Source organism: Gastrolobium bilobum, unplaced genomic scaffold (assembly GCF_033153095.1).
Source record: "Gastrolobium bilobum isolate Gb01-03AN ecotype WA unplaced genomic scaffold, APGP_CSIRO_Gbil_v1 utg5429, whole genome shotgun sequence".
NCBI lineage: Eukaryota > Viridiplantae > Streptophyta > Magnoliopsida > Fabales > Fabaceae > Gastrolobium > Gastrolobium bilobum.
The window spans coordinates 227,788-246,707 of NW_026898384.1; the positions used below are offsets into that span (position 1 = coordinate 227,788).

The 18,920-nt window shown below is 34.8% G+C and overlaps 2 protein-coding genes across 5 annotated transcripts; both read left to right on the forward strand.

Moving 5' to 3' along the window:
* The first annotated feature begins 420 nt into the window (after positions 1-420).
* Positions 421-9,307, forward strand: LOC133315543 (mitogen-activated protein kinase kinase kinase 1-like). The gene is made up of 8 exons (XM_061517184.1): positions 421-1,300; positions 3,147-3,231; positions 3,327-3,389; positions 5,000-5,157; positions 6,832-6,904; positions 7,030-7,089; positions 7,909-8,019; positions 8,112-9,307. Exons 1-8 carry the CDS (start codon positions 486-488, stop codon positions 8,322-8,324), a joined length of 1,578 nt encoding a protein of 525 aa, XP_061373168.1. The 5' UTR covers positions 421-485; the 3' UTR covers positions 8,325-9,307.
* Positions 9,308-12,225: 2,918 nt separating this feature from the next.
* On the forward strand, positions 12,226-17,247 carry LOC133315537 (uncharacterized). Of its 4 annotated transcripts, XM_061517175.1 has the most exons (4): positions 12,226-12,437; positions 12,993-13,048; positions 14,242-14,350; positions 15,796-17,247. In XM_061517175.1, the coding sequence occupies exon 4, from the start codon at positions 15,816-15,818 to the stop codon at positions 16,887-16,889; it is 1,074 nt and encodes a 357-aa protein (XP_061373159.1). In that variant the 5' UTR covers positions 12,226-12,437; positions 12,993-13,048; positions 14,242-14,350; positions 15,796-15,815; the 3' UTR covers positions 16,890-17,247. The 4 variants fall into 4 exon arrangements, with proteins under 4 accessions (XP_061373159.1, XP_061373158.1, XP_061373157.1 ...); XM_061517174.1 differs by lacking the exon at positions 14,242-14,350 and having other exon boundaries at positions 12,990-13,048; XM_061517173.1 differs by lacking the exon at positions 14,242-14,350.
* Positions 17,248-18,920: the final 1,673 nt, after the last annotated feature.

Below are 18,920 nucleotides of genomic sequence, written 5' to 3' on the forward strand. Positions count from 1 at the left end.
TTTCTAACATGATATTCTTCTCAACTATCCAAAACTTTTTTAATTTTTTAGTGAATATAAATATTTTCTCTCCATAAAAAATGGGTAAACTTCTTTTCCCTTTTCCCTTTTCCCTTTTTCTTTTTCCTTTTTTTAAAAAAAGCACATGGTACCAAAGAGACTCCCCGATGTTACAGTTTTCTTTGGCCTACATGCCCTCCATCGTGGAAGCATCGCGATCCTCCTTATCTTCCCCCCTTACATAATACGTCCAACAAATATAAAAAATCGCTTACAGAGTAGTAAATAAAGTACATTATCAATAATAATTCCGTAATTAACTAACTAATTAGTTCAAACAAAGAACACTACAGCTAGGCTAGGCACCTTCCTTTCCAATTTGCTTTGACAACAACAACAAAAAAAACAAAAACAAAAACAGAGAGAGAAACAAACAAACAAACACACATACAGAGCAAAGCAAAGCAAACCAACCCAGAATAGCAATGGAGTCCAAGTGGAAGATGAAGAAGCAACCAAGGAGGCTGGAGCGTCTCAACGCCAAGAAGAACATCGATTACGAACCCCCAGGCTGTTCTTCCTTGGACTTGGAGCTCCAAACTAGCCTCAGGGTCACTGGCATCGACGGTGAATTCGACCGTATATGTCAAAGTTTGGGGCTTTCTGGACCCCAAGACTTTGAAATCCCAACCGCAGATTGGGAAGCTCGAAAGGCTCGCTTTTGTGATAACAGGGCAAAGGAGGAACGAGTTTCAGCTAAATTGGCAACTGGGGTTGTGTCTAATTGTGATGCTGAGCTGAAAAATGATACCTTTGATGTGGAAGACTTGAGGGTTGAGGTTTTGGGTTGTGATAATGGAGATGGGGTTGGTGGAGGAGGGATCAAAGGTGTTAGGCCTCCTATTTTGACTCCACCCCCAGTGATTTTGAAGCCAATTGTTGATGGGGTGAGTTCTACTTGGGATCTCATGAGGTCTTTTGCACCCCAAGATGTTGGTGTTGTTGATTCTCCTTCATCTTCTGGTGAACATGATGGTAGGGGAATTGTTGGTCGACTGAGACTTGGGGAAAGGAGTGTTCTTTTTTCTGATTCTAGTTCGTGCACTACTTCCCATGATGATGATAGTGATGTTGGTGGTGAAAGGGGTTGTTCTTTGTCTTGTTCTGGTTCTGGCGGCGTTCATGAGTTGGTTCATTATGTCTCGTCAAATGAGTGGTTTAGACGAACTTTCTCTTCGTGGCAAAAGGGTGATGTTTTGGGAAAGGGGTCCTTTGGAACGGTTTATGAAGGCTTTACGGAGTTAGTGTTTCTTTTATTTTTCAATTCACTCTTTGGTTGGTTATTTCTTTAATGAAGTAGGTATATACGTGCATATTTGTACCCTTGTTCTAATACTTGACCAGGTTAAGCATTAGATATTTGTACCCTGATTTCCTGATTTTCTTTACACTTATAGACATGATTTAAGTAGTTGGTGTTTGTATGTGATTTACTTCCATATTCAGATTGTAGCATTCAATTTCCACAGAATGTGTATTGGTTAGATTATAGTATCTTATAATTAATGCAACAGAAGCCCAAACACACTTAACACACATCTATCTAGTATGACCACTGGTTATATATACCTTATGCAAAAATCAAGTGCTAAGGGAAAGTCTGGTGTGCTTAATTGCTTATGAGAGGTGCTTATTCTTTAGGCTAAATAAAAATGCTTTTCTCTGTGAAACTATTATATTGTCCAAGGCATGTACTTAGGTTGACAGCTTCAACACTTGCTCTATAAGAATATGGATTAGGGAGTTTCTCCTTATTAAGCGTTTGTGACTTACAAGGATATTGTTGTAAATATTAGTTATTTATTATTTTTTGTTGTATTGGGCCAAGCCCATTAGGTCAAGAATTAGGTCTTTTATTCTCTATAAATAGAGACCTCTTTGTATCAAATTATTCACACAATTCAATAATATATTTGAATACCCTTTTTCAAGTTGGTATCAGAGCCTCGCCGCCCCCCACTTTCTCTTGTGGAGTTTCTTAGCACAGGTAGGCTGAGCCTGTTGCATTGTCCACGCTTCAAGCCCAAAGGGCTCTAGTGTGAGGGGACGTGTTGAGATATATAGTCACACATTGGTTGTATGTGCAACTAATGTGGAGTTTATAAGGCCTTGGACACTCCTACCCTTTGAGCTAGCTTTTGGGGTGGTGTATCCCAAGGTTCTTTATATTTGAATACCCTTTTTCAAGTGATATTGTATCAACTATACAGTAATTAATTACTAAAAGACATCTTTGGTTCAGCCTAGCTATCCCTTGACACTCTTATAATCAGTTGGCCCTTTAAAGAGTTATAACTTGATATAGATTAGTCTGCTAGTGAGGCTTCTGGTTTATCTCATTATTTTTGTGGCTGAGAGCAGGAAATTATCTGTTAAATGTGATTTTTTATAGTTGGCATAAGAGATATTGGTGCTAAAATTAAGACAGAGGAGACCATATGGAATATATCATAGGAGTTAAAGATATTGGGAAGTTGGTTTATGAGGTCCATGGAATCTGCCAGCTGATGTCTAAGGGTCCGTTTGGATGGTTATTTTTTCACCCAAAAGCTGTTTTTTAAAGGGAAAAAAGCACTTCTACAATAAAGCCTGTTTGGATGTCTATTTTTTTTAAAAAAAAGAAGTCATAAAAAAAGCCAAAAACATGCTTTTTTTGGAAGCTAAAAATTTTAGGGTTTAGGGTTTAGCTTCTAAAAAAGCAGAAGTCAAATATTTTTTTCCCAAAAGTAAATATTTTTTTTAGAATTTAAATGGCCTTAGCTTTTATAAAAAGCACTTCTAAAATAAGCAACACATAAAAGCAGCTTTTTTATAAGCCCATCCAAACGGGCCCTGTATGGGCCATTAGTAGGCTTTGATTTACAACTGTTATTTGTAGCAGCTATGGTAGTGAAAGTCTTCTGGATCCATAGAACATAAGAGTCCAATTATTTTGATATCAACCTCGTTTCTAACAGGCCATTTGGACATCCATTTTTCTTGCTTTATAATTTGCTTTTTTTTTTTTTTTTTTTTTTTTTTTGTATAAGCTTTATAATTTGCTTTGTTTTGACAGATGTAACATATACATTCTTTTTTTCTTGTAGGGCCGGATTCTTTTTTGCGGTAAAGGAGGTGTCTTTACTGGATGAAGGTAGCCATGGAAAACAGAGCATTTTACAACTTCAGCAGGTGAGAGGACTTAGTCTTCTCATTAAAGCTTGTGATTTGTTCACTCCATCTTATATGGCAGTATTTATGTATAATATTTGTGGGCTCTCTTCCAGGAAATATCTCTTTTGAGTCAGTTTGAACATGAGAACATAGTTCAATATTATGGCTCAGACAAGGTATGATGTTCTCTAGTTAGCAAGCCTCTTTTGTTCTGCCAGTTTATGATATTCTAGGAAGAATAATTGCATTTTTAGGACCCAGGCAATTAAAATAAGCATTCATAAAAAAACCATACTGGACTGGCCAGTTTGACCAAAGAGGAAAGAACTGGTCCAAAACCAGTTTGAACTTTTTCTTTTTTTAAATAAAATTCAACCAAAAACATTTTTGGAGCCAAATGAAGGCCCAATGTCAAAGTTACAAAGATACGCGTGTAAGCAAGGCATGATATGGCCTGCCTCCTTAGCTTTTATATATGTTGTAAGCTTGGATGTTCCACTCACTTATGAGACTTGCAAGTACAGCCTCCTCTTAGCTTTTATATATGCTGTGTCTGAATGTTTCACTCATTGTCCAATGTGAAACTTTGAAGCACTAAGCAATATAATAGTTATCCTTTCTTTGCTTTACTCCATGTGATATTTGCTGCATGATTATTAGTTAGTCTCTTATTATTGGTTTAATCTTGCAGGACATATAATACAATCTAATTTATTACTTAATATATTATATAATATTAAAAAATACATATCTAATTATCACCAATAGACTGTGAAGCAATGCATTATCAGTTCAATGACCGGTCCGGTCTTAGAACATTTAAAATAAGTATTTTGTAAATTTTTAAAGCATTTACTTGGCTGAAAATGACTTTGTTCATTGAGCATCTTGGAAATTGTGGCAATCCTTATGATATATTGTATTTTATTTACAGTGATGTATAATATGGGAGGAGGAAATGATATATCTTTATGTTATGTTAAGGAGGGAATGGGATACAATGGGGCTATTGGAAGGAGATAAGTGCATCATACATTGAGTCATTTAGATGATAAAATTAAAAAGAAAAATAAACTATTCTTTTGGGATCCTACAACAATATAGGAAATTCATCAACCAATCTCCTACTGCTATCAAAAAGTTGGATCAAATATTTTCTGCTAGTTCATGTAAATGATAAATTCATTTGTTCATGCATATAACATCCTTAATGTTGTTTGAGCTGTCTGCATCTAAGTTTTGATCTACAAATACACTTTAAGGTTGCCTCATCTTCTCTCCTTTTGGGTCTCAAGTCTTTCTTTTTCTTACTCTTACATTCTTTGCAAGTTTTCAACTCAGCCTTAATTTGTTCCTTTCTTTTCAAACTGAGTGTTCATTGGGCTTTATGAATTCCTTTAAATGATGATTGACTGACTATTTAATGCCTGATTACATTCTATGCCCTGTTTTCTAGAATGTGCTTATTAATTAGTACATGAGTGGTTGTTTAACTATCAGTTCTGTAAATTATCCTAGGGTAAATTTTCATTTTAGTCCTCAAATAATAATTTTTTGACATGTAAATAGTAAAGTTACTGTTCATTAGAACCAAATTGATGTCATGCAATGACCAAAATTCATTTGAGGGCCAATTTGATGTCACTAATATTTTGAAGACCAATTTGATGTTCCAAAACTTTTTCGAGCTCCAAATGGGGGATTTAATCAATTATTGTTTTGCCTGGTTCTGTTTACTTAACAGCTTGACTGTCTTGTGTTCTTATCTATATTTTGTATTTCCCAGGACAAAAGTACACTATTTATCTTCCTTCAGCTTGTGTCGAAAGGGTCGTTGGCAAGTCTCTATCAAAAGTATCGTTTAAACGATTCTCAAGTTTCTGCATACACGAGGCAGATTTTATGTGGCTTGAAGTATCTTCATGATCGTAAAGTGGTACACAGGTAATATCAGTGAATTTTCTTTCATGATGCTATGAAATGACTTTGCCTATAGTAACAGCAATCATTGGGAGAGTTCCATGAGGAAGTTAGCTGGTTCAGTTAATGATGTTACTGTGATTTGTGGTAAAGGGTCAAGGGATTTTTATTTCTTTCTTAATGTTATAGGGTGATAAGAACTGGCTCAAGAATGCAAGAAAACTAAGAAACAACTGGAATTTTATTGATATAACTTCTCCCTTAAGATCAAGAATGAATCTTGTAGGTACAAGAGATAAAAAATTTCAAAGATTATTCTCTGTTCCTCCAGAGAATGCTAATTCCCTGGCCCTCTCAACTTTCTAACTGACTAAAGCATCCTCAGCCTCTGTCCTTCACTCCCTTTTACTCTTACATATTCTTTACAGCTATTTACTGCTTATTTAATACTGTTGGAATATTCTCCAACTGACTAACTGTTATTATTAATTGGGTAACTAACCGCTATTATTAACTGGGGTTTCTTAACATAGGGAAACATATTATAGAATAAAAAAAAAAACTCCCCGTTAAACCCGACTAGCGAGTGTGGGGTGAAGGTAATCCTTGTACGCAGCCTTACCTTTGGATAATTGCAAAGAGGCTGTTTCCTGGATTCGAACTCATGACCTTTCAGTCATGAAAGAACAGCTTTACTACTGCTCCGGTTCGCCCCCTTAAACATATTATAGAATATTCTGGATAATAAAGGGGTTCTTCACAACTGCCATCTGTGAGAATGCGTGTGTGCATCGCACTAGAATTTTATACTGGGTAGGAATTGGATGACAATGGATATTTTATGAGGTGTCTAACTATGACATTTAGAAATCTAGCTACTGTACTTTCTTTGGAGATAATTAAGTGTAGCGCGTTTCATGATCAAGTTTCAAAATATATTCAAGTGTGGAGTTTATGGCCTTGCACTTTCATTTTAATATGTAAAAACAACAACAAAAGCTTTTTCCTTCTAACCTACAACTAATTGACCTTCTTTTTAGTTTTATTATTATTTTATTTTAGCATTTGGCTTGATAGGATGTTTAACAGTTTTCTTTTATGAGAATTTGAGAAGTCATGTCGGACTAGTTAATTATTGAGATTGCAGATTTAAAAAGAATATAAAAAAAATCATAGGGATTTTCAACTCTTTTCTTTGGGTTCCATATTGAAGGTAACAACTGATATATTATGCATATTTCATTTCTGCTTGCTGTAGATTTTTCATGGATGGATTGAATTTGATATTTCTTGTTGTAGACCTGTTTCATCAAGGATCTAGGTTCCATTTTAGGACTGAGAATAAAGGAATATTTCTTAACCGAAGTCCTGGAAATTTCTTTAACAAGTCTGTAATCTAGCTATGAGTTCTCAATAGTTATAGTATTGCAGTTCTTATATAGAGGGTATGTTACAACTTCATTTGCACAGATAAGCATATCAAATTGTTTAGAAACCAGATGCAGAATATGATTCACAGCCAGGGAAGATGACTTTGTTTTAACAAATTTTATTTGGATAGTGAAAAATGCTTTACTTTGAATCATTGTAAACGATGAAAGTTGGATGCAGTTCTTGGAAATCAGTTTCTAAAATATCTTGAATTACATTGATTTGCTACATTCTAAATTTTTTTTATCCAAATATTCAATTTTAAAGGGATATCAAGTGTGCTAATATACTGGTTGATGTAAACGGGTTAGTGAAGCTTGCAGATTTTGGGTTGGCAAAGGTAACCTTCTCCAATGAAACTGAATTTTGAATTATTATTTTTTCACGTCTTATCAATTCACAGTCCAAATGTTGGCTACTTTAAATTATATAGTTTATATTTTTATTCTTTTACCTTCTTCTCAGGCAACAAAATTGAATGATGTTAAGTCAAGCAAAGGCTCCCCATACTGGATGGCTCCTGAGGTTTGCCTCTGCTCTTGTATCATTTGTTTGTGGAATAATTCCTTCAAAGGGATGAACTAGAATGAGACGATATGGCTGTCTAATTCAGTTGTTAGTCTGTATAGATACTAGCAAACCCGGACACCCCTTTTTTTAAAAACATGCGTGTCAGACATCGACACGTTCCGACACGCGGTCAACATTTTGGGACATGTGATCAACTCTCAGACATGTTTTTCCGACACGCAGTCAACTTTTTCTGACACGTGGTCAACACTTCGACACGCTCCGACACATTTTTTTTTTATTTTTTTATTAACCAAAAATAAAAAAAATCATTTATAAATCAATTTTTTTCTGTTATGAAATTTGACATGAAAAATTAACTAGATACGAAAAATTATTTTGTTTATATTTATGTTATGAAATTTGAATATTTGATTGGTTATATGATTTATTATGGATTGATATATGTATCAAATATAAATTATATTATATATATTAAAAATATTATTTAATATCAAAACGTGTCCTAACATGTCGAAATATGCCATTTTTTAGAATTAACGTGTCGGCGTGTCGTGTCGTGTCCCGTGTCAGTGTCGGTGCATCATAGTATACATATATCAAATGTCCCTGTAAGAACATGAAGTTAAACTACCAATAAATTAGTCTACTGCAGTATTTGCTTCCATTGATTTTCTTGTGCCAGAGTGCAGATCTGTAGTTTTTCCACCCATTTGTATTTTACTGGAAATGTCTTAATAAACTGGCAAATGAATTTTTATACTAATGAGCATTTTAATGTGACTGGTTTAACTTTGAATGGTTCGGTAATAGGTTGTTAACTTAAGGAACCAAGGTTACGGGCTAGCAGCTGATATATGGAGCTTAGGATGTACAGTTTTAGAGATGTTGACAAGGCAGCCTCCTTACTCTGATTTGGAAGGGGTATGAAACACTTATTATATCATCTTTTTATCTTTAGTTAATTTCCTATTTTTCCTTGATAAATATAAGTATATATTTTTCTGTCACGACAGATGCAAGCATTGTTTCAGATTGGCCGCGGTGAAACTCCACCTATTCCTGAATCTTTATCTAAAGATGCCCGAGATTTCATTCTTACATGCTTACAAGTTAACCCAAATAAACGGCCAACTGCAGCTCAGCTATTGGATCATCCATTTCTAAGGAGACCATTTCCACCTCCCTTAAGTCCTGCTTCTCCACATGTTAATATCTTTCGGTTTTAAGAGACCTCAACTACCTCTTATGTTTGCACTGAGAAGTTCAAATTCATCCTCTATTTTCTAAAGTCTATCCATACACATGTTGGGTTTAGACTGGTGGAATATCAAGGACATGGTTAGCCGGTTTGCAGATATGTACTGGAGTTGGACCTCACAATTCTCAGCTGGCTTGTTTATCTCAATCACCTCATATATCAGCCCATCATGTTGATACCATGGTGAAGGTAGGTTCATTGAAAGGGGTGATTGCATTATCAAGAGCTCCACAAAGATAAATTTTCACTTTTATGATAAGGGAATAAAGTTTCTCGTACAAGATGGAGATAACTTTATCTCCTGTATTCGCGTAAAAGTGGGTGGGGCCCTGTGAGGAGAGGAAAGAGAAAGAGAAAAAGTTGGTCCCACCCACTTTCATGTAAATGCAGGAGATAAATTATCTCCATCTTACAGGAAAAACATTATTCCCTTATGCTAAATGAGAAGAAGCAATGCCACTTTATCCCACGGAGTGGATCTTCTTATCTGTGGAGTGAGGAAGTGGAGAATTTAGGAGGAGATGGCCCTTTTGCTCTCTACTCTGTAGGGAAGTGTGCACACGCCAAGAGATTGCTGTGGCCATAAAGTTGGCCATTTGGTGCCGGAGTTATCGGATCTTTTGATAACATTGCTTCTACTGTGGCTTTCTCATGTTCTATTTTTAAAGCAATGTGGTTATTGCATTATTTGGCTTTACACTCACTCAGTCCTATCAGGAGCTCATGTTCATGCAGTTGTTCTTGCATGGAAATTCTCTAGTCACAAGTATGGCTAGCTGGTTGCTGATACTTACTTGGTCACAGTTAGAGGGGCTGCTCCAAGCACTATTTACTGTATGATTTTTTTGTACTACCTATGGCTATTAGAGCAACAATGGACGTTTAAAGCTTTGAATGTTTTTTTGGTTCAATTAAATTGTATGAATTGCAGCACTTCTTTTTTCATTTTTAGGAAACTACAGTATTTTATCTATTTCTGATTTTTGTAAAATGAGATGCTTGTATCTTTTGAACACAAAAATATAAAAATAAAAAATGTTGTTAACTCAAGCAAGTGTAAACCTTCTGCTGAACTTTACTTTGATGACTCATTTGTTGTAGGGGGTGAAGCTGTAGTGTATGGATTTAATAGCTAAAAGGTGGGAAGCTTTGTCAATATTGGCGATATATGCACGTATTTCAAACTTCTGCAGTTAATAACTCACTATTTGCTACTCTTCAGTCTCAACTAACAATCTGAATAGATTCTGATTGAAAAATCCAAGATACTAGCTCTTTTGTTTGAGTCTTTGTTGAGTTGATGTCAAAATTCAGAGCGTGTAAAGTCACAAACTCACAATAGCTTTTAGTTGCTCAAACTAGCTCAAGGGTGGTAGAAAAAGACAAAAACAAGCTACACGACAATTTTAACAATCTATTTGTGACATTATGTGAAATTTAGATTTGGTAACATTTTGGCCACAAAAAAGGACTCTACAAAATATTTATTGGGTTTATAGTTTGTCATGAAATTATGTTATTTTAAATGAGAAAAATATACAAGTAATGAAAATCATAAAAGAGAAAGTGAATATTTTTTTTTTAAATTTAAATTTTAAATAAAAAAATAAAGTTGTGTCTTTTTCTCTCTTAAAATAATATCATTATATATCTTTTAAAAAGATAAATATTTTTTTTTTCATATTTAATTGATACTACATGTGTGGAAACAAATCTAAAAACTAAAAAAATAATAGTAAGGTTTTCTTAAATAATAGTTAGGCCCCGTTTCATTTTCAATTTTAAAAAGTTTTAAATTTGTATTGGGATTTAATTATGCAATATATCATGGTTTTTGTTTTGAAAACTTTTCCTAAGTATGACACCAAAAAAACTTTCCTTGGTGAATGGGAAAGGACAGGTTGCACGCGCTTGATGACTCCATGTAACACCACGATGGCAACACTGTTGAGATTTCGAGACGTGCTTGCTTTTCATTTTTATGGTATTGAATCATTGATTGATATCAAAATTTGCCAACTAAAGTTGCTCAATTTATACGTAAAAAAAAAACAGCTGTTGAATTTAAGGTTCTATACACAAATTTGTGAACAAACAACCCTCGTGGAAGTTAGGCCAATCTTATAATACTTTACATATTATATTATATAAATACACAACTTTTTTTTTTTATAATCAATACACAACTCTTTTATTATTGAAATTTTATCTCTATGAATATATTAATTTTTTTTTTTATAATTTTATTATCATAATTTTCCTTCAAAATGGAAATTACTATACCAATGTTATTATATTATTACTTAAAAGGGAAAAATATTTATCATTCTAAAGATGGTCATTTTAATTAAAATTATATTTTTTATTTAAAACTTAGATTAAAAAAACCGCTCACTTTCTTCCAGTGTTAAAAAACCTGGATCGGCTCGGCCAGATCGATCTGAGAATCGATTATATAATTGGTTTGCGTGAAGTAACAAATCAGCCAAGCACTGGAATTAGTGCAAACCGATGAAACCCGGTCGATTTTGGTGAAAATCGTTGACCCGACATGGTTCATAAAAGAAAAACTTATTTGTTCTCATTAACTGATACCTTTCTTTTTTTCATTCTCTCATACAAATGGTTTGTTTTCTTTTGAAATATGTAAGTGATATGTTATTTATTGACTTATATATAAGTTATGTACCTATAACACTAATATTATCTTGATTATGCAATATGTAAGAAATTTTGATTTGATTTATAGCTAAAGATGTTGTCTACTGAACAAGCACAGTATCGCAAACATTATATATTTGATTGATTTTTTATTGGACAATAATGTGTAATTTTTTATTTTGAAATATTTGGAATTAGTATCATTTTTTGTAGTATTTGAGTATATTTATAATTTTTTAATATAAATTATAGATTTACATATACATCATGCAGATAAATCAGTGACCCAATATTTCAACCGGATCAATAATCGGGCCAGATTTAACAATATTATTTTCTTCCCATAATTTTTATTATATATCTCTTTCTCTTATTAAAAGGACACAATTATATATCTTAGCGGGTGTTTGATAGGAGTAAATATTTGGTGAACCCAGCTCACATGAGCCGAGCAGAGAGAAAGAAGAAGAGAGAGGAAAGAGAAAGGAAGAAAGAGGAGAGAGAGAGGGACCACCAAATTAATTTTGGTTTGGCAGGAGGTGAAAATTTTTTTTTCTAAGAAAATAGGGTTGGAAAAATTATTTGTCTATGTTTAGTAAGAGGTGAAGTAAAGTATGACCGATAAAAAAAATTTCGTGTCATTCTCTTCTTTATGTAAAATGGTCGAGGAAGATTACTGTTGAAGAGTGAAATTGTTTTTTTTTTCATGTGGTGGAAAAATTAACACACAACATCAATAAAATTAACTCAACTTATCTAGGAAAAAAAAAATTCTCATCATATTCCTGAAAATTATTTTTTCCCTATAAAAAATTTTCTTTTCTACCAAATGTTCCATAAAAGAACATAGACCCTTGTTATCAAAAAAAAAAAAAAAAAACATAGACCCTTAATTTAATTTTATTAATCAATTTTCGTAATTGCCTTTTTTTTTCGTTTTCAAATAAAGGAATTGATAAAGAGTACGATCGAATATGCTTGATGCTTCTGGGAAATGGTAGGGTGGTTTTGGTTATGGGAAGCGGAGAGGAGCACGTGAACCCGCTTTTCGTGGCACGTCATCATGTTCAGGGTCAGTTACTCCAGAGCGTAGCATTCACTCGCTTAAGGAGAGCGTGGTGATGGGCATCTTGGTGCTCTCTCTTTCTCTCTCCTGTGTGTGACACAGTAATTGGGTAGCGCACGGTGTAGCGTAGAAATGACTCGAACTCAGCGATTCTCAACTTTCTCTCTCTAATGAGAGAGAAACTCTTCTCCCTTTCGATTCCATCGCCTTTGCTTTCGATCCTTTGCTAGATAGATAGAGAACCTTATTCCTTTCTCTCTCTCTCTCTCTCACACACACACTTTTGTTTCTCTCTTCAAATTCGCTTCGTTTTCTTCCATTTTCACCTTTTCTCAATTTCGTTGAAGCCGTCTGGTACGACCATTATTTCTCCTCCTTCTCTTTCAATTCGCATCTTGCATTTCAATTTTCGCTTCTTTTTTTCTTCAATTTTTTCGATTCGTATATCTAACATAATAACAGTCTTAAATTTTGCTAACCCATTGTTATTTGTTTTTTAAAACGAAAATCGAGGAAACAGAAACACGCTTTGTTGCTCGAAGTTAATTTTTCTCCTCTTTTCCTACATTTTCTGGGTCTCCAAACAGATGGGCATTTTTCTTTTGTCAACTTTTTTTTTTCTGGTTAATTTTTTTTTTTTTGGTATTAAAAAGAGAATGCTTTTTTTTTTTTTATTAAAAAAATATATGTTAGGTTGTTGATTGGATCTAAGATGGATTGCTTAAAGTTCAGCAACATGTGCTTCTTATGTTAGCTCCATGTTCCGGTTATTATTATAATGTTAACTTTGTTAGTTGTCTTTGCTTGCTGTTGTTGCTCTTGCATCACACCATGTTGTTTCTTTTTTGCCGACTTATATGCATCTCTTACTCTGTTTTCTTTCTTGCTGTTCAATTTATTTATTAGCAGATGCACTTTGGTCTCTCAAACTAATTTGTTGGATTCATTACTCCAATTGCTAGCTGGTGAGTGTTTTTTTTTTTTTTTATCCTCTTTATGGTTTGATGCATCAAATACTTTGTTTTTAGCTATCCTGAAAGTGAGGTTTCTTTGTTGGCAGAATAGGGCTATTTCCAGCAATTGCCTTTTTTTTTTCTTTCTAATAAGTGTTTGCATTGCATTCATTTCGTGCTGAGATTGATTTTGGAAAATAAGTTAGTAATATTGTTTCTTTAAGTTCAATCACAAGCAATATAAATGTTATGTTTTTATGAAGTTTACCTTATTGTTGTGTTGGTTTAATTCTCAACTAGTTTCTTCCTTTTTTCCCTCTCATTTGGAATCTGTACTATTTTCTTTCGTGAGATTGTTAGAAGTTCGGTACTTATTTTTGTAGCAAGAGAAGTTTTACTTAAATGATTTTTGTACCATGATTATGTCAACTGTGGATTAGAGCCAACTATATGGTTATATGTTTATTTGCTATTGGCACAAGACCACAAGGCATATTTTAGACAGCTAAAATATGTAAGAGTAATTGATAAAACACTTTTATCTGTGTTATTATCTTGGCAGTCATAAACTGTGATGTCATGCTTACATGTGGGGCATGCGTGAACATCTCTGAGCTGATTTTATAAGTCTAATAATATTGCCAGAATAGGCAATAAAATAGGGTTTACTATAATATTGCATGATTCCATCTATGTTTTAGTGTGATTAGACATAAAAATGCATTCTCCCTGGCTTCTTCTGAGAGGATGACATCAATGAGTTCTCATTCTCTATTTGCTTTTTGCTTATTCTCTCGCCTATCTAATGAGTTCTTCTCTTATCCCAAATAAATAATAAATTTTCCTTCATGTAATACAGGTAGCTACAATTATACTATTAATTTATAGGTTCATGTTGATGTTTTTGCCATGGCAAAAGAAAATTATTTTGATGTAATTTGCTGTCAAGAATTGAGGTCTCATGTGTTAGTTCATGAGTAAATTTGGCCTGCAGTCATCAGAGGTTCACAAATTGTCTTCTACCTTTTAGGCATCAATTGTGAGAAGATACTTGGGAAAGTTTTAGCCGTAGTATTGGTTAAGGCACAATATCTCTTACTTGACCAGACAATTGTGTTCATCTCTAGCTGCCTTGCATGCATCTGTCACCATTATGTTATGGGCTGGTCGTCCATTTAATGGTTTTTTTTGTTTGGCAAGCAAAGATGCACGTGTAATGTGATGACGGGAAGCATTGACCCAGAAGGACAAAATTTGTTTTTCCTTTCTGTAATGGGGAGTCTGAGTCTCATCTGTATACTCTTCTCTTCCCCTGTGAGTATGAAGAACTGGACAATTTAAACATTGGGTTTTAGAGAGGGCCATGTTAGTTTCAACTTTGCATCTGTGAATGTTAGAACATTGATGTTTCTTTAGCCATCTACTTCATTTTGTGGTATGACCAATGTGAGATGCATCCAGATATTGTATTCGGTATGAATGGTTTATGTCACCTTTGGCAATTATGATGATGATGATGTGACCATTATATGTGTGTGTGTGTATTATCTGCACTTTTTTGAAATAGCTGGACATTAAAGATGGATTAGTGGAGGGGAAGGAAGGATGGATCTTAGGTAGGTATATATAGATAGATAGACAGCCATATATACAAGTACCTATGTTTCTATACACCATTTCTTTCTTCATTGCTTAATAACTGAGTAAACTTGACATTTCAGCTACTATTTTGGAAGTGCTTGATGAGTGGTTCAAAGAGCTTGGGTAAAACATAGCACCTTGCTGCATGACCTAGCATACTTAAATGAGACGAAACAAGTTGAAACCCAAGGGAGAAAATCACCGGTTTAGATTCTCTGATAGGACTTCTTGGTGATTCTTTACAATTAGGTTTCTATTTATATCATTACATCAACAACATCTTTATCCCAAACTTTCTATAGATATCATAATGAATGGTTTCCTTGTGGAGTTCTGAGATTTCTTCCTAAAATTGATAAATATGTTGTGTTTTTTTCCCTAAGTATATAGTGCTAGGCACTGATTAAATTGGTTTGTCAGTAGAAATAAGAGTGTGCCTTGGTGTAATGTGCTTATGAAGTAAAATTGGTTATATGAATTTTGGAAAATCGATCTGTGAGGGTCAGATTGCTTTGATGAAGGAATTGAATTTTCGAGAGAAAACTAAGAGACATCCATTGTAGTGAGGGAACTAATTTAATTTGTTGGCATCTTAGGAGGATAGGTTATCCCTCCTAATTTTTACTGTCTTTTGTCATATATATATATATATATATATATATATATATATATATTTGAAGATAACCTACTGCATGTTGCAAAGGATTGGGGTTCACTGCATAAAATTGAATATATTTTTGTAGAATGAGTGGGAAAATGATGTTTATCCGTTTATTTTTCTTTTGCTTTTGTGGGGAACTTGAACACCCATTGTTCCTGCACATTCTCTTGTTTCTTTTCTGAAGGATAAATTTGGACTGGCCGTCATTTATGAAGGATAAATTCTATCTACACCTTATTTCTGATCACACTCAAGCAGTGTTAGATTTTTTCTATTTACACAGCATTTGCGAATATTTTTATGTAATGAATAAAGCTTTTACATCTATGTATGTTGAATAATTCATAAATCCAGTGACTGCTTTCTCTCAGTTAGCCTGAAAAATAGATGAACAACCTATTCTCTAGATCCCTAAAATCGTAGTATCCTTTTAACATTTTTGCTGTTTAAATTTCAGGTTCTGTTGAACATTTGGAAATGGCAAAAGGAAGCAGGGGACGACTCAGAATTGCTTCTCGTAAGTACAAACTGACTCCATACCCACTGTCTCCATGCAAAAGGGATATTTGTGAGGATATGTGCCAAAAGAAATGCTCTAAAGCCTTGGATAAGAAAGAGTGGGAAGATGTAACGTGTTCTGTGTGCATGGAATATCCACACAATGCTGTTCTTCTCCTTTGTTCTTCTCATGACAAGGGTTGCCGTCCCTATATGTGTGGAACTAGCTTTCGCCATTCCAACTGCCTTGATCAGTACATGAAAGCTTATACCAAAATTATTTCATCATATAATGGACAGGCCATGCAAGGCTCGATGAGTAATCCAGGTTTGCTGCAAGATTCAAACACTCTTGAGAAGAGTGAAGTCTCAGAGCTCGCATGTCCCCTATGCAGGGGTCAGGTGAAAGGTTGGACTGTTGTGGAACCTGTGCGGGACTATCTGAATGCAAAGAAAAGAAGCTGCATGCAGGATAACTGCTCCTTTGTTGGGAACTATAAGGAGTTGAAGAAGCATGTGCGGGCAGAGCATCCCTTGGCAAGTCCGCACACGGTAGATCCTGCTCATGAACAGAAATGGAGATGGCTTGAGTGGGAGCGTGAACGGGAAGATGTTATCAGCACAGTAACATCAACCATGCCTGGGGCAGTGGTTTTTGGAGATTATGTTATAGAAGGACACCATAATAATGACTTTCATACAGATGAAGAGGAGGGTGCCCTTGATGCAGATAATGCAGAAAGGAATGGAAGATTTCAGATGGGTTTAGAGGCCATGAATTTCTTCCTCCTGTTGCATGCAGTTCGTCAGGGAAATGACCTCCACAACCTTAGTAGACGACTGAGGCCTGAGTTAGTAGCCGGGCAGGATGGAGCTGGAGAGCTGGATATCTCAGATGAAGACAATGATAGTGGCAGGTTGAATGAAGGTAATGATGATGGTGTCTCTCTGGTTAGCCGCCTCCGCCGCCATGGTGGTGGCAGAGTTCTATTGGGTCGTTCTAGTAGGAGGCGAAGGCGGCGACAAGCACACGCAAGGATCGGAGATAGTTGAAGATCGTGGTTGCAGCAGGAGGTTGGAAAAGGACAAGTTTCGTAGGTGTATGTTACTCTAGAAAATTCAGCACCATATAATGGTGACTTAATAACAGTTGAAGGGTTTTTCTTTCCCGGAAACAGGAAAATCCAAGGATGGGCATTTTCATTCTTCTATCTTGTAATTTCTTTTACATGTACATTCCTACCTTCCTCCTATTACCTTTGCACATTCCAATGTTTAATTTACTCATGTAAACATTTAATTTTTAAGAAACCTTTGGCGAGAGGTTGATTGCCATGTAAAGATCCCAGGATTGAACAGTTGCTAACTGGCCGTTTATGCAAATATATAAACTAGAATTCTGGGTGGCAAACCGCGTGCATGTTACTAGAAGACCAAGACCATCACTATTGGTGGCTCTTTCAAACTCCAAAAATTGCAGGGAAAGTCTCATACACTAAATTCTAGAAGTTTCAAATTGTCCGCAGAAAGCCTCCCAGGAACAACTCAGAGAAAAAACGCATTTGTATATTTAGATTCGGAAGAAAGGCTAGGTGACCAAGCGGCAACAACGATAATCAGTTAGGATGACTGGTTTGTCAAGTAAATTTCAAAGGGGTTTTAGTTTGTCATTTAATATCACAAGAAAAACTTTTTCACACACACACCATTTTGTGGGGTTCATATTTTTTAAAGCAAAAAAAATAAAAATTAAGGCATGCAAAACGAATCTCTATAACATTAAATAATCATTTTTTCTATAACATAACTTTTATAGAACCCAATTTCAAAACATTAAAAGCCACACGAACGCTGAAAAAACAAAAACTTGTTCAAAATATCATCTTAGCTTTCTTCATTATCCATTTTTAAGGCAAGGAAAGGGGATGGGAACGAAGTTGGCAGAGCAATGTTAACACCTGCTCTGGTCAACTTAGAACTGAACAATGGTATTCTATTTATTATATTTCAACTTTTTCCAAAGAGCAAGGAACTTCTTGTATAACCCAGATGATTCAGCTGCCCGGTCATATTTATGCTTCCACTTTTTTTTTTGGAGAACTAACAAAATGGAATCTTCTGATCTAATGGCTGAAATAATAATACCCTTCCAAAGTCACTTGTTTCTTATTTTGGTGAACCCTGCCTTGCATCTGTATTGTTAATAATTATCATTTGCTATGCAGAAAAAGATAGATTTTTGTGTGTGTGGATAAGTTACAGATATCTTTCATGGAAGACAATTCTGTTCGGGATGAATTTAGGATTAAGGCTGTAAATCTCTCCCAAAGATGATAATAAGGAGGATCACACACATACTCTCATCCTCACCTGCTCAGTTCCGATGCGGCAACCGTCATTTAGTAAAAAAAAGACAGATTTTGAGACTAGGAGAATTCATAGATTCATTTTTCTAGAGGGGTAAATAACGCAGTTTATCCAGAGATAGAAGATGTAGTGGCATTTGTGAACCGGTTGGATGACGAACTTTGCTTCCTTGTGAGTTGTTTTTTTTCTTATGGTTGGTTTATATTGAACTATGTGGTATAAAAAATCAAGGTATAAACTTTGCTATTTCTGGCAAGAGTAAATAGTACCAAACTATCCATCAAAGAATTTTATGTAGCTGTAATTGGTCAAGTGATCTATTAGAGATTTTTTTTGGTTAAAATTACTTTTATTCGAATCAAAAAGTAAGAAGCAAGTGGGGGGTAAGAGCATGTATTTGATTATCTCTAGTACTATGTCATGGATCCGTCCCAAACTCCGGATTAGTCTATAGTGAACCTATGAGATTACCGGGGAGATAATCTCCAAAAAGAAATAAAAATAACAGAAGAATAAGAAGAAAAAGAAGTAAGAAGCAAGAATGTGGGGGTGATAAGTAAGAACTATTTTTGTCTCGTAATACCATTTATGGTTGTGTACATTCTAAGGTGGATGAGATTTCGGAACCTAAGCATTTTGTTGGCCAGAGAAGAAAGCTGACACATTAAGAGAAGCAGCATTCGGGTATCAACATTTGAAAACTTTTGATTCTGAAGT